Genomic DNA, 14,950 nt, shown 5'->3' with positions numbered 1-14,950 from the left:
GTCGTCTTCCCCCCACGTAAATAAAAAACAAAAGCTGATAGAAGAAACCCTTCTTGAATCAAGACGATGGTTCACGTACGTAGCATGGTTTTTTCTTGAAGGACAAGAAACTTGACATCAATCCACAAAACTCTTTAATCAATGTGACTTCCAGGATATATATGTCATTGCCTCCGTTGGTGGAAATTTGATCCTGGTTATAGGTTGAAGGAATGGATTTTGATGTAGAACTTAAAGAGTTGTCCACAATCACTGAAGCTACTATTGCCCATACACGTCACCAGAATAACGAAGTTGCTCACCATCTCTTGCTCGCTACACTCTTTCTAGTTCTAGCAACTATTCGTGGTTCGAGGAACCACCTGACATTATCACTGATGTTCTGTTTGCTGAATGTAATGTCTAAGTTTTTGTTGCTGTTTCGGATCATCATTTTGTATTGAACCTTTTACCAATGAACTGCTTTCAACAAACAAAACCAAAAATAAATAAATAAACACTTGCTTCTCTTTAAATTCGAGTTAGTTGCTTCTTGCCATGAAATTGATCGTCTGTGTACCAGCAGACCTATATATTGGCAGATTAGCATACTGGGACATAAGCATTAAGGGTTACGCTCGGATAAAATCAATGTTTATATCAAAACTTCAATGTTTTGATGATTTTTTTTTTTTTTTTTAAACAAGCAATATTATCTACACTAAGGAAGAGGAGTTGGGCTTAGCCTCACAATGAGCTAACGATAATGTGGTTCAAATTCGTATTTGATGAGAATCGAATTTAAGACCTCTCACGTATAAGTGAGGAGGAATACCACTAAATTGTAGTACTAAGTGGCCTAAGACCTCTTATTGACAAATGAAAAGAAATACTACTAGATCATAATACTAGGTGGCATGTCCTGGTAATTAAATAGAAGTATTTGAGGGTTCTCTACGATTTATCGGTAAGAAAGCAGCTTATTATGAGTTTAACCTAAGCGAAATTTTTCAGTTTTATGAAAGATACAGACTTATTACCATATAAAAAAAAAAATGAGCGCAAACAAACAGCCCCTAACCAAGTCTTCACATCCGAGTTCCCAAACTCAGAAAAACGCACGTTGTTTTTCAGGTAAGAAGGTTCGGAAAGCACACAAAGCCCTTTACTTTTAGTCCCTGTTTGGTCTGTCCTAGTTATAACAAGAACAGAAATATCTCCCAAATTGAAAACACAAACCAAAAGCACCAATAAACACACTACAACTCTCACAGGGTCCATCCAACCTCGCCCACCTTCGACTCAGGTGCTCTCTCTCTCTCTCTCACATCCTTCTTTGGTCAATTTGCTTGTTGGGTTTTCAATTCACACCAAAATCTCAACTGGGATTCTTTCATTTATGTAAATTGTTGTTCAAATCTGTTAAATTTGTTTACGTTTTTGCTTCTGCTAATATTTCTTGCTACATTTTGAATTTCAGGAAGATATTGTGATCTATATAATGTTTTTTTTTTTTTTTTTTGTAATTTTTTGTGAGCTCTTGAATGGTCAACGTTTAGTTCCCAATGATTTCTTTCTTTCTAATTTTAGTAATTTGAGCAAAATTTTATATCCCGTGTTCAATTTGATTGAGAAATTGGGAAATTTGCTTCTGATGCTGTAATTCTGGTGAATATACAGGTGAAAGCATTGTCTGAAAATTAGGGTTTTAGGTTTTCGATTGAAGATCATGTGTTCTGTGATCTGGGTTTTGCTGGAGAATTCGAGGGTTCGATGAGGATCTGGTTTTGGTGAATTCTGGGAAGTGGAGTGGGGGAAAAATGGTGCCCAATCAGAGCTATTCTCGTATTGACACTTTGGAGCTGAAAGCTCTAATTATCCAAAAGATTGGGCATCAGAGAGCTGACAAATACTTTGATCTGATGAGAAGATTGTTTAGTTCGAAGATTAGTAAGTGCGAATTCAACAAGTTTTGCAATCGGATTATTGGGAGGGAAAATGCCTATCTTCATAACCTGCTTATTAAATCAATCCTCAAGAATGCCTGCCTTGCAAAAGTTCCGCCCTTGACCAGTGTTCGGAAAAGGGGAAGTAGCCTTAATGATAAAGTAGCAAATGGTTATCAGAAGGATGGTCTTCACTCGATTAATGCAGATGCATTTTCCCCATCCCCTCACAAGATCCTGTCTCCAGTTAATCGAGAACGCAAGTTTCAGGACCGCCCAAGGGCTTTGAGGCCGAATGGAAAGTCCCAACATTTTTCCAAAACACAAGAGCAGCAAAGTGCTACTGAATTGCTTTCTCTTGGAAGCAGGCCGCCTGTTGAAGTTGCCTCTGTAGAAGATGGAGAAGAGGTCGAACAGGATGCAGGAAGCCCAGCTATTCAAAGTAGAAGTCCTGTAACAGCTCCTCTCGGAATATATTTGGGTGGATCACGTAAAGCTCTTCCTAATGTATCAGTATGTAGCACTTACCACCCTTTGACCTGTCAAAACAGTGGTGAGCTACCTGATGCCAGATCATTAAGAAGTCGTTTGGAGCGGAAGTTGGAGAAGGAGGGTATTAGTGTCGCTGTAGACTGTGCTGACCTCTTGAATAATGGATTGGATGCTTATCTGAAGAGGTTAATGGAACCTTGTATTCGGCTAGCCGGGACAAGGCATGGCAATGATCACTTAAAACAACCAAGTGGTCCATATCCGTACAACAATGGATCAAATGGGATGTCGCTTGGGAGATATATGCAAAGAGAAACAAAATCTACATATGTAACCATGTCAGATTTTTCTTCATCAGTGGAGCTAAATCCCCAAATGCTTGGTGTAGATTGGCCCATACAGCTCGAGAAGATTGTCTTGCGTGCATCTGAGGAGTGAGCAAAACCTTATACACAATCAGCAATTGATGAGATCGCGAGCCATGAAATTGCACCCTCATTTACTCACAGTTCAGTGTTTAGAGTCAATTCTTTAACCTTATCGACTTTTAGCCTTTGCCTGTTTACGGAGTTTTGAAGCATTGGAATAGGGAATAAGTTGTAGATTATGTGAGAAATTTTGGGTTTAGGTTGCGTTTAGATGTTGCGTTTAGATGTAGGCTTGATAATTGTTGGGGCATGTTAATACGATAGTATGTAAACTTTTCGATACAAGCAGGACATCAAAAGTGTGAAGAATTTTTTGCACAATTCTTCAATGGAAATTGTTTCTGCTCCCTTGTTTATTATTACCATGTTATGAGAAAAATGAGTTATTCAGCGTTCAAATTATTGCAGTTGGAAAAATAACATACTACATAATTTACTTTTCTTGCTTACGTTATTTTAACTTGTATTTTTATTTGTCTCAACTTGAGTTTGTATCGCATTGATCTCAACCAGGTTGAATTAATCTAACCATGTAGGTTACATGGTTCTTACTTCTATGTCCATTGCTGCTTGGTCAAACTTGTGTCATTGCTCCTCTCAGCATTTCAGCAAGGCTCTTCATCGGCATTGCTTTGGTTGAGGGATTGCTTCAATTTCTTCTTCTCGAGGAACGCTCATCAAAAAGCGATTGCAAGGTCGTTGTGTTTTGTAACAGGTGAGGTTTTGAATATCAAGCATATTAAATTGCTGTATCATCACTGGGAGCTCATTATTCGTTGCCTTATATATAAATCATGCATCTCTTTGAATGTGTTGCTTAGAAACCATGTTTCCCAACTCAGATTACGGGACCTTTCCCTTCGAAGGCCCTTCTTAATTCTTAGGAATTAATATCTGTTATCTATGATGATTAATCTGATCTATGCAAATATCTTCTGGTTATCTGTTTGTTTGTTATGCAGAAGACCTTTTCGACAACAAAATCAGGTAAGCATCCATCTGCTGTCTGAATCTTATGTCCTGTGTATAGGCACAACTGTTTTCAATGGCCTTCGAAAATCAGTTCAAATTTGAAGAAAGCGCTAATTAACCAGTATTGCTGAAATCTTTAGAAGGGTGCGATTTCGTTGCTGGTGTTTTACTGTTGTAATTGTGACTAATACTTTGTTTAAAGATTTTAATCTGGACACCTTTTCAAAATTACATCTCTTGGTTTCAAAAAAGTCATAGCCAAGTTGACAGTAGAAGTAACTCGTACAATTAATTGAGTATTTTTCCAATTTCTTCTCTAAACTTGTATCGCACTGTCGATTTGCTTCTAAATTTGTATTTTGTCGAGTTTCCTCCTTGAACTATATGGTTAATTTCCCCCCTCCGCTCATGTTTAATCACATTTTATCCAATTTTCCGTCAAAAAAAGTCACATGCCGGTCATAGGTGTTATTTTTGCTTTCTTAATGTTCTTTGTTAGTTTTCCATCTAAAAAAGTCACGTGTTGGTTATAAAAGTTATATGTTATGTTTTCTCTCTCGAAATGCAACAGTCTTAAACGAAAGTTGGATAATATGGGGGAATACATGACTGTAGAAGGGAAATTTGTCTAAAAAACTTAAGAATTCGGTTGTGGCTTCAATGCTACTATCATTCCCGTGTCATTCAATGCCGCGTAGTATTGAAGAAATTTCTAAAGGAATCAGCAGTAGATTACGAGTTAAGCAGAGGAAACGGCAATATTATCATTACTTAGTCTCCATATCTTCCCATCTCATTCCATTAACCCCATGGTTTTAGTTTTACAGTCCTGAAAGCAAATCTGCTGAGGACCGCCGTATTCAGGTTTTGGGTTTCTTTTAGCTCCAGTTGTATGAAGAATCAGAAACTCACCAAAGACCAACCGGAAAAACGCCTTTCCTTATGTCTGTCGGCCTGTTCTGAAAACCTTTAATTGCTTGCCCTAGATCCTTGTCATGCATAACTATCAGCAAACAGAGCGGAAAGACGGTCACTTCCACAACTGAAGAAAAACAAATGTAATGTCCAACCGAAGTTTTGAACCTGCAGTCGTTTGTTTCAGATCAAACTAACTGGTAATTGATACTTCCACTGTCTTCAACAACCTACTGCTTTATACAAAACCCTCAAAGTTTCCCAACATAAATACATAATGTCTGAATGTTTTACACGTATGGTGAAAACACGATCTAAATGTAATTACCAATGAATCTAATTCGTAAATAGTGTAGCTCATTCTAGAATTCATAAAGAGAGCGAGATTCATGGCCTGCGCTTCAACCATGGTCGGGCTGTGGATGTCATGCCAGCGTTTCGGCAAAGGCATCCAGAAGGTTCACCGTGTAAGGCATCACGAGCAACTTCCAAGCAGGGTTTGTTGAGACGTGTCTAAATCTTGAAGACGAGACTAGTAAAAAGAATAGGCGCCTACAGTCAATCAGCTAGGACGCTGTGCCTGCTTTCTCCAGGCCTGCCATGTACGTGATGTAAATGGTCCACAGATACGAAAATCCATTGCTCACTAATGGCTGTTCAATATGCGAGCATCAAAAACAAAGTTCACAAGTTAGTTTCCAGACGTGTTTTGTAGGAATAGAACTCGGCAGCCCAGCCATTCTCAATTTCACGTAAATCCAAAATCCAAAATCCAAAAAAAAAATTTGATAAAGGCCAAGACAAAAGAAAGACATCCACGTACCTGTAAATGGACAGGAATGAATCTGAATGTGATAAAATCACATATTGGCCAGTACATAACGCCATTTAACAATGTAGGGAACAAGTCTCGCTGTAGGCGGGCAACAATTTCTCCACCGTTTTCACCTGGAATTGGCAATCATGGTAACAACTTAGACCATATGACATTAATACGAAGCACCATATAGTATCGCGCATCTCTCCGCAGACACAATTTCGCTCTATTTTTCAAACTTCACAGAGGTAAATTTCTTAATCAGCAACTGAAGGTTTTCTTTGAAGAATCAATTAACATAGAGAGGTATTTATACACATTCATTATGCATCAAAGTCTTGCCTACAAACAGGGGTTGCATCCCGGAAGTTACAAATGTCGAAAATCTCAAGATTGAAACTCAGTACATCTAGACCATTTTTACAGTCAACTATAACTTTCAGTTTCAGCCTCCTCTGATGAACTCTACATCAAAGTGATACTCAGGTATATGAACCGGAGAGCCAATTACCAAAGGAAATTGCTACTATGAAGTGTAGGAGGCTCAATCACGATTTTGTCACCGAATAAAATCTAAAAGAACCTAGTTCACAATCATTGACAAATTAGTCTAATTTCCACCTAATTCAACCCCGGAAGCTTCAACTTTCCTAAACAAAATTATACCCAAAATTTAACACACCACGCACCATTCATCATACAATATTTCGACAAAATCAAACATAAAAAGCATCATTCATCATAAAAATTGTGTCGTTAAGAGAGAAGCTTTATGCATACCTTGTAGACATGCATTCAAGGAGAAGAAAGCAAACGTCATTGTAGGTCCAAAAAGCACCTGCCCCATTGCCATTTTCTTCAATGTCGAAAAGATATCCCGTTTCGGGTAAGATTTCGACATGAAATTGAACCAGAAATGCAGCGACGGACCCAAAACCAGCATCCCATATCCAGCCATGCGCGCAGTCCTTACAAGATCATAAGATTCTGAAAAGGATGATTTTGCTAATGTCTGATAAAGATCATTACTTCATTAGATACAAGAGCCAAATGACGAAATGGGTAACCACAAAATTCCCAAAAGCGAAGATATAACTACAGTTGGACCCACCTGGGAGGACAAATCGGCGGCGGTGTAAATAAGCGCCGCGGTGACACTCTTGGTCAAAACGGGGCGGGACTCGATCATACCCAGGTACCATCCCACGAACCCAAGCTTGGAGACCGACGGAGCTTCGACGGAGGACTTGGCGGAGGAGAAGGCGGAGGAGAAGACAGAGGGGGACAGGTCGTAGTCTCTGGCTTTGCGGAAGACTTGAGGGAAGCGGAGGTAGGCTTTGGAGTGGGTTTGGGTTTGGGTTTGGAGCAGCTTCGGGGCTCGGAACGGGTCGGTGATGGAGTTCTTCTGTAACAGGCGGGTGAGGTTGGTGCTCCAGCGTAAAGCGGCCGTCATGGTGGCGGTTGGTGGTTTTTTTGGCCGCGGAGCCCGTGAAGCTATGACGTGGGGGTTTTAGGGTGAGAGGGGGTTTTAACAAAAAGGGACGAGAGACGTGTGGGGAGTTATATAGGGAGAGTGACGTTTTGTCAAATTTGTTGGCAAGTTTGGGGAGTTCGTTTTAAATATTAGAAATTATTTGGGTTCAAATTTCAACTCTGTTTGCTCGACTCTATAAATCAAGTTTGTACTCGCCTTCCTGACCTAGAGTTTTATTTTTATTATTTTTTTTGTATTTTTATGAACATTGTGCAATATTACGTTGATGTACATTGTGTATCTCTTTGTGATTCTCGCTCATTTTCAAACTTCTTCCACTCTTTTAGTGATTGGAGAAACTGCTTGAGAATATGTAAATGCTTATGAGATTTGAGAGTGGATATGACTAGACTTGTTCTTTCATTGGGGCGAGCTAAACTTTTTAAGTAATATTTTTAGTGATTGAATTAAGCTGATTATGAAAAACAATTTTAATTTACGATGGACTAGAAATATTCTAGTCAACCTTGATTCGATGTTTTGAATATGAGATATAGTTACGATATTTATTATGAATAAATATAAAAACACTTCTAAATTAAATTATCACTTTTTTAGTATCGAAAACCCTGCAAGACAAAATATAATTTTCACATCATGTAAATTTTAAGTCAATGATAAATCATATAGGTAAATGTTCAAATTATCTGCACCCGAAAAATATTATGGCCTCTCTTTGGTCACTCATGAAACGTAACAGTTGTTCACCCACTTATCCACCTTAAATGGGGCCAACTCCTCGTTATCTCCTCAATTTAAAAAAGAAAAAAAACCAAGCATGCATTCTTCTCGCGAACTCCCTCCTAGCTCTGGCTTCCAAAATTCCCAATTAGTTATTTGTATCTCAATGATCTGATACTTCCAATGGGTGGAGGTGGTGGACGTGGACATGGAGGACGAGAGGGTGGAAGCTTTTGATGAGGCGGTGAGAATTCTTGAAGCAAAGCGAGCAATAAGGGAGTTGGGCAAGATGTTTAGTCAACAAAGAATGACAGAGAGAGACGATAATGAAGAAGTTAATTCAATTAAAATGAATAAGTTAGTGAACAGGTACCGTGTTTTTAAGATAACTAGAGAAAGATTACAATCTTTTTTAAGTACGTAAGATGGAATGGAAAAGTCCCCTAAAAAAATGAAAAGGAAAAGAAACTTGAGAGCGGATATACACATGGAGCAGCGTTAAAGCGAGTTTGTCATTTTACCAGAAACGCAGCAAGTGGGTAAAGAAAGTCACATACATCATGCATGGCCGGATCCGGATATCCGGGTCCAAATTATAAAGATCTTAAGAATTCTTACATCTTAGTTATTTATCTTGTATCGTACGATAAAAAATCATTTAATTTTTTTTATTTAAAATTAAATACAAATAATACATAACGAAAAATAAGGATAAAATATTTTACGATCAACGATTAAAATGTGAAAATCTTTAAGATCCTTATAAAGTAGATCCGGAGAAGATTCCCTACTTGCATGGCCGACCTTGTTGAAGGTCGCTGTTTCCTTTTTGACACCCAAATGTTATTGGATCAATTTCCAGAAAGTTAGGTGCTCCACTGGCACACCGACACATGTCTTCGTATACCAATTTGCTCATGCCAAGTGTGTGGCAATTCTACACGTTGCCTTTGCATTAGCAGTGATGCCTTGGCCATTGCTTATTTTTGTTTCAGTTACCGAGGATTAGTTTGGTATTATTATGCTTTGAAAAAAAAATTGTTTTTGTTGTACTACGATAATAAATAGGTGTAAAATAAATTAATAGGGTGTTTGATAAATTTTTTTGTAAGAGTGCCTTTAGCAAAAAAAGCAATGTTAAAATGTTTCATAAATTTTTATGTAAAACCGCTGCAACTGTGTAAAATAACTAAAAAAGATATAATGTAGAATATTATATAATATTTTTTTTATCTTTTCTTTTATTATGGCATTTATAAGATTTATATAAACAATTTATAAACAGTTATGAGCTTTGAAGAATGTACTTTTAACTTTTTTTATTCTATTCTTTTCTCTAAGAGTTGTTTCTTCTTTACTGTCACATCCTGGCCCGGGACGGATCACTTCCAGGGCCCGCTCCACCACCGTAGCACGATATTGTCCGCTTTGGGCTTACCATTCCCGCACGGTTTTGTTTTTGGGAACTCACGAGCAACTTCCCAGTGGGTCACCCATCATGGGATTGCTCTAGCATCCTTCTCGCTTAACTTAGGAGTTCCTACGGAACCCGCAGCCAGTGAGCTCCCAAAAGGCCTCGTGCTAGGTAAGGATGGGAATATACATTTAAGGATCACTCCTCTTGGTGATGTGGGATGTCACATTTACCTTATCCCTATTTTAGTTTTGCATAACCTTTGTATATTCTAAGTGAAATCCCATCCCCGGAATTTCACTATTCATTATGTATCTCGTAATTTAAATTCATATTTCACGTTTACATTATTTTTATTACTTAATTTTAATTCCGTAAATTTTGTAAATTAAATCGAATAGTTATCGGGCTTGAATTTTCATAATTAATCTTTAAGATTCGTTGACCTTTCGAGGTCACAAGTAACGTTTTCGAATATGTCTAGAAACCACGAGCACATAGGTGGAAGCCGTTTGGAAGTCCAGGTTTTAATGGTATAGTTACAGACATTTGAAGTTGTTACTAAATTATAGATTTTAAATTTATTTTGAAACTCCCACCTTGTGGGAAAGGGACCAATGAGATAAGAGAGTGAGGGACCAATGGTACATTACTTGATCAAAATATGAATCGACAATCCGACTGTCGGATCGTGATGAAATTTTAGTATGTTGTTCTAGAGGCATAATGTGGATTTTAGAAGATTACGGATCGAAAATTCGATATGTGTATCTTCTGGATCAAATTACGTAGGGATGTGGACCCCACCGTTGATCGGAAGTTGACTTTTGGTCAATAGGTATTGAATCATTTAAATTACTAAAATTAATATTGCTAGAGACTCAGTGAGGCTTTGCGGATTTATCTTGGTGAGTGACTTTAATATATGTGATATGGTTATTACCCTGTTTTCTTATATTAGTATCCTTTGTGGATAGAACTTGGTTTTATAAAATGTGTTTTCTGTTAAAATGTGATTTTATAATTGGCCATCGATCTATTTTTATTAAATGTGATTTGATTCATGGATTGGAAATATTTTGCGAAAAGGTGATTTGAAGTGCATATCGGAATGTTTATGAATTGTGTTATAAATATACTTTTGAAATGTTGAGAAATGCGAGGGCTAGTAGGGGATCGTTAACCTAGTGTCACGGGGTTAGGTGACACCGAGTCTGCACCATGTAGCAGTGGTACATGGATGGTCCTGCTTGGTTAATCCGCAATGGGGGACCATATTATTTATGGATCGCGCTTGGTTAATCCGTGATGGGTGATCACTGCCTAACAGTTATGTAGGTGTGACTCTACTTGGTTAATCTGCAATGGGGGGTCACTACCTACTTGGTTATCTTGACCCTGCTTGGTTAATCCGCGATGGGGGATCACTAGTGGTCCTGCTTAGTTAATCCGCGATGGGGGTCACTATGCAATTCGATTCTCGAGTTGTGATTTGCCACATCCCAAAGGCAAGATATGTTGAGATACAGGTATTTGGTGACGTCACGTGTTGATCCTTAATGTCTGTCGGGATCAGGGTGTGACATTCTATCTTCCGCCGCTCATTCCTTCACTCTTTCTCACCCTCTTCTCTCTTTGTGTCTCTCTGCTTGATCCTAAGGAAGGCTAGGTCGTGGGGAAAGGAAGGCTGGGTCGCATCAACTGATTCGCAGCAGGTGGATGAACTCCGATTTCAGGATTTATCGTTCGTGATAGCATCGAAATCATTGACGCTTTCCCTTTGAGATTTTGGGTGTCAAGAAGAAGGGTGCAAATCTAGCATTCTTTGTGCAACCTAGATTTTGACAAAGCTCAGAAATCAGATGAAGAGGCCCCGAATTTTGAAAAAACCCAGAAATCCGACGAACCTCTTGCCGCTCCTGTCCCAGAACTTCGAAGAAGCTTAGAGTTAAAGAGGACGGAAGAGAGACGTGGCGGGGTCGGCGACGAAGTCAACGGGTATAATGTATAATTTATTTAATTGCTAAAAGCCATTTTGGGTATCGAAAATTTTCATTAAAGGCCTAAGCACCTCTTGCGAAATTAGTTTGGGCAGAAGCTGGGCAAGCAAAAAAAGCCTGTTTTTCAAAGCTGAGTTTTGCAGCTTTGTGTTTTTGGCCTTTTTCCCACCCAAAACTGTGAAAAAAAGCTGACATTGAATGTTTACCAAACATAAAAAAGCTGGGAGTTTTTTTTATACCTATTTTTTTTCAAAAGCACCTCAGTACCAAACCAGGGCTTAGTTTAGTTGCTTAGCCTCTAGATTTGTGTAAAAAACATGTCTCGTGTGGAGGGTTTTATATGTCACAACAACACTATTACTCTAACGTTCTTTCAATAATTCAATATTATGTGGAGATACACTTTGCATATGTCATGATATCATTACTTCATTCGTAATTTTTATTTTGGACAAAATAAAAAAAATTCATTCATTTCTTCTTTAAATTGTTTGTTAAATAGAAATGGTCCTATCCTAATCAGTAATCATTCATTTCTATTAAGCGAGGCCTATGCATACATGATTAGACCACCCTTTATGTACAATATGAACTACTGTGTTATTATATTACTATTTTATATCGCTTTGCATTTTGATCTAGCAACGACATGAGATGAATATAAATTGGTAAATCCGAACACAACCCATGTGGCTCATCCAGCTCTTGCTTAGGGTGAAAATTATCAGGACAAGATTTTGTTACCTTAACACAGGCGATATTGAGGAAGAAACATTTGAACTTCGGACTTACAATGTAAGAAAGAATATTCTTAACCAACTGAACTACAAACCTCTTGCCAAAACGCTTTTAAACAATACAGGTATTGGTTTTTGTATTATATAGCCTCAGCAGCTGCTTTGCTTTACAGAAACTCTGCAAAGAGAGATACTGTGGCTTCGTACAAATCAATACAAGGGATCATAGTGATGGTTCCAATCTCACAATCATTTTATTTTTGCTTGCAATTGTGTTTTCATTCATATCCATACATTAAGGGTGTACTGTTTTCAGATACATAACATAATTAGAGATACGATGCTGCTTCTTTATCATACAATGTTAACTGTCTCTTTAACGGATGATCTGCGAATTCCACATCTTCTTCAGCACCCAAAGTCGTAGGATACCAGCCCTTTCAGCTCTGGGCCGTTAAGTCTGTTGTTTTCAAAACTGAAACAGAACATCAGGATGCAAACACGTTAGAACCAGCAAGTTTCGTCAATGAGTAATTTAGTTTCTGAAAAGAACTGATATAACTACTTTTGTAAAATAATCTTGAGTGGAGTTCGAGATTTTAGTTTATGAGTATTCATTCAAATCATCATGCTTACCACACTCCGGACTCACTCTAAGACTAACTATCGATTAGCGATATAAATATATAACTGCGATAATTTTCGTGTGGCATTAAAATTATCCAAACTCATTAAGACCATGTCATCTTGGACCTGAATGCGATGGCCATGGTTTTAATGTATATTTGGTTTTCTCAGAGAGCATCTACAATGCGTAATGCTTATTAGACACACAACACATTTTCAATGGCCACGTTCGACGAAAGCTGAAACAATAGCCTCCCCCAGATGGCTAAACCTATCATTCAACCAACTATGAAACTCAAAACTCATTTATAAATACTTTGTTTCTTCAGGCAATGATTGGTTTCTGTAAGTTAGCAAAATGGAAGCAACAAGCAATGTTAGGTCACTTCGTTATGTAACCCGGTGCCTACTGCACATGATTGAGAGGATCAAAGCTAGGAGAGTGACGGAAGTGATACCTTTCCGTTGGGAAAGCCCCAAATGGACCATCAACTGGAATTGTTCCGCACAGATCGTTGTTAGAAACATCACTGCCACAATAAAATCTCATAAGAAAACTGCTAGTAAGACAGTATATACCAAACAGATCATCTTAGAAACAAAATTATACTCAGACTTCAGATTTTTCGTTTCAGTTCTCCAAAAATTAGGACTTACAAAACTTTGAGGTCAGTGAGGCCAACGAGTTTCCTCGGGATAGATCCCGTTAGTTTGTTGTTGTTAAGCCGCCTGCGTATAAATTTAATCATATTCAATACAAATTAGTTACAATCTGTGCAAGACAGTCAATGTTGAAAAGTTATGGAAACTCAATCCAAAAGCACTTACAGAAATCTGAGTGACTTCAAATTGGCGAAAGATTTCGGGATTTCTCCTTCAAACCTGTTGTCATACAAATCCATGCTAACAAGGCTTTTCAAGCTCCCCAACTCCTCTGGGATTTTACCACTTATGTCATTTCTATAAAGTTCCCTGAAATTCAAAAAAATTCACTCAATCAATTCTGACTTCTCCAATATGTTCATCAAGTCAAAATTTGATCAATCTTTTTTCCATAATCACTTAATCAGGTTTAATAAGTGAAATTTCTACAATTCTTTCCTAGATTTTCTGAGCAACCAAACACAGCATAAGAAAAAACTTGGTATGAGAAGAGGAAGCATACAAGTACTGCAGGTGCTTCAGCTGCCCAAGCTCTGGCCCCAAACTCCCAGAAATGTTAGAGTTGCCCAAATCCCTGAAATCCAAAACAAGAAAGTTAATCGAGCCAATTAAAAAAAAACCCAAATCATGAAATCAAAATTTAAACAAACCCAGAAAAAAGGATTAAGAAACTAATAATCTTACAATCTGATGACATGGCTGTTGGAGTCACAGGTAACGTGGAACCAGGTGCAGGGATTGACCAGCGTTGGATCCCAGCTCTGCAGAACGTTGTTGACATCGTTGAATCTGCTTCTCAGAGCATGCAAAGCATTTCCTGAAAGAAAATTAAATCAGAAAAATACCACGAACAGAAATTGGAAGGTGAAAATTGACATGGGTTTTGGGGAATCTTCCCGGATTCTGTCCCCTTAGAGTTTCTCAGCAACCAAACAGAGATTAACCCAGTGGAGGAAAAGGTAGGAAATTTGAAACGCAGGAGAATATTATGAGATGGGTAGGAGGAGGAAGTACCTTCGGAGTTTGTGGAGAGCGCAGGAGAGAGAAAGAAGAGGAAGGTGAGAGAGAAAGGTAGTACGGAGAGAGGAGCCATTGGAGAGAAATGAAAAAGCAGAGGAAGTGGGAAGAGCTTTGAGAGGCAAGCAAACGAAACAAAAACAAAGAGAAAGAAGAAGAAGTGGGTTTGGTTCCAAAAGTAGTCAAAGTCAAATATGATTTGTGGTGTGCGCTATGACTAGTATTATATTACTGTTTAAAGTCTTTTACAATTTTAGACTAGGAACATAGAGGTTCCGAGTTAGACTTTTACGCAACCAAATGTTATTCGAGTCATGCTGTGTGTAATTTTTGAAGAGATTTTAAAATAACTTCTATGTAACGGATATTGAAATTAATTTGGGTCTCGTAATTCATGAGATTTTTCGAATGTGTAAAAATTTGAGAACGAACCAGCTCATAATAACATAATCAAAATTCTTAGTTATTGAATTTTAGTTCAGAACCAAGTGACTAATAATGCAACGATCATAAATTGCAATTTATGTTATGTTATGAGCGGATTCATAGTAGAAAAACTCCCAAAAATGTGATGGGCAATTGGACGCAAGTGGGAAACTCATGCAATGATCATGGCTGACTTGTGTACCGCGAAAGTCTGTGACTTGTGGAATGGGGAAGATGGGATGCCCTTGAAAGTTTGGAAACCTTGATTGCCTTGCCTGCCGCGTTGAGTGGGGTCCACATGA

General features: G+C 38.1%; 3 protein-coding genes across 3 annotated transcripts; 1 reads left to right on the top strand and 2 right to left on the bottom strand.

Moving 5' to 3' along the window:
* The first annotated feature begins 1,094 nt into the window (after positions 1-1,094).
* On the top strand, positions 1,095-3,201 carry LOC103928100. The gene is made up of 2 exons (XM_009337117.3): positions 1,095-1,285; positions 1,660-3,201. Exon 2 carries the CDS (start codon positions 1,800-1,802, stop codon positions 2,853-2,855), a length of 1,056 nt encoding a protein of 351 aa, XP_009335392.2. The 5' UTR covers positions 1,095-1,285; positions 1,660-1,799; the 3' UTR covers positions 2,856-3,201.
* A 2,043-nt stretch (positions 3,202-5,244) lies between these two features.
* Positions 5,245-7,002, bottom strand: LOC103928107 (protein SYM1). The gene is made up of 4 exons (XM_009337122.3): positions 6,661-7,002; positions 6,330-6,561; positions 5,556-5,680; positions 5,245-5,385 (listed from the first exon to the last, which is right to left on the bottom strand). The coding sequence occupies exons 1-4, from the start codon at positions 7,000-7,002 to the stop codon at positions 5,299-5,301; spliced, it is 786 nt and encodes a 261-aa protein (XP_009335397.2). The 3' UTR covers positions 5,245-5,298.
* Positions 7,003-12,147: 5,145 nt separating this feature from the next.
* LOC103928108 (leucine-rich repeat protein 2) lies at positions 12,148-14,364 on the bottom strand. The gene is made up of 7 exons (XM_009337123.3): positions 14,220-14,364; positions 13,890-14,022; positions 13,708-13,779; positions 13,371-13,514; positions 13,200-13,271; positions 13,001-13,072; positions 12,148-12,390 (listed from the first exon to the last, which is right to left on the bottom strand). The coding sequence occupies exons 1-7, from the start codon at positions 14,296-14,298 to the stop codon at positions 12,324-12,326; spliced, it is 639 nt and encodes a 212-aa protein (XP_009335398.2). The 5' UTR covers positions 14,299-14,364; the 3' UTR covers positions 12,148-12,323.
* Between the last annotated feature and the right edge of the window lie 586 nt (positions 14,365-14,950).

This window comes from the organism of the source record quoted next, unplaced genomic scaffold, assembly GCF_019419815.1.
Source record: "Pyrus x bretschneideri cultivar Hongxiangsu unplaced genomic scaffold, Pyrus_bretschneideri_v1 Contig55, whole genome shotgun sequence".
Classification (NCBI taxonomy): Eukaryota; Viridiplantae; Streptophyta; class Magnoliopsida; order Rosales; family Rosaceae; genus Pyrus; species Pyrus x bretschneideri.
Note: the sequence above shows the minus strand (reverse complement) of the source record. Positions and strands in the feature narration are given on the sequence as shown.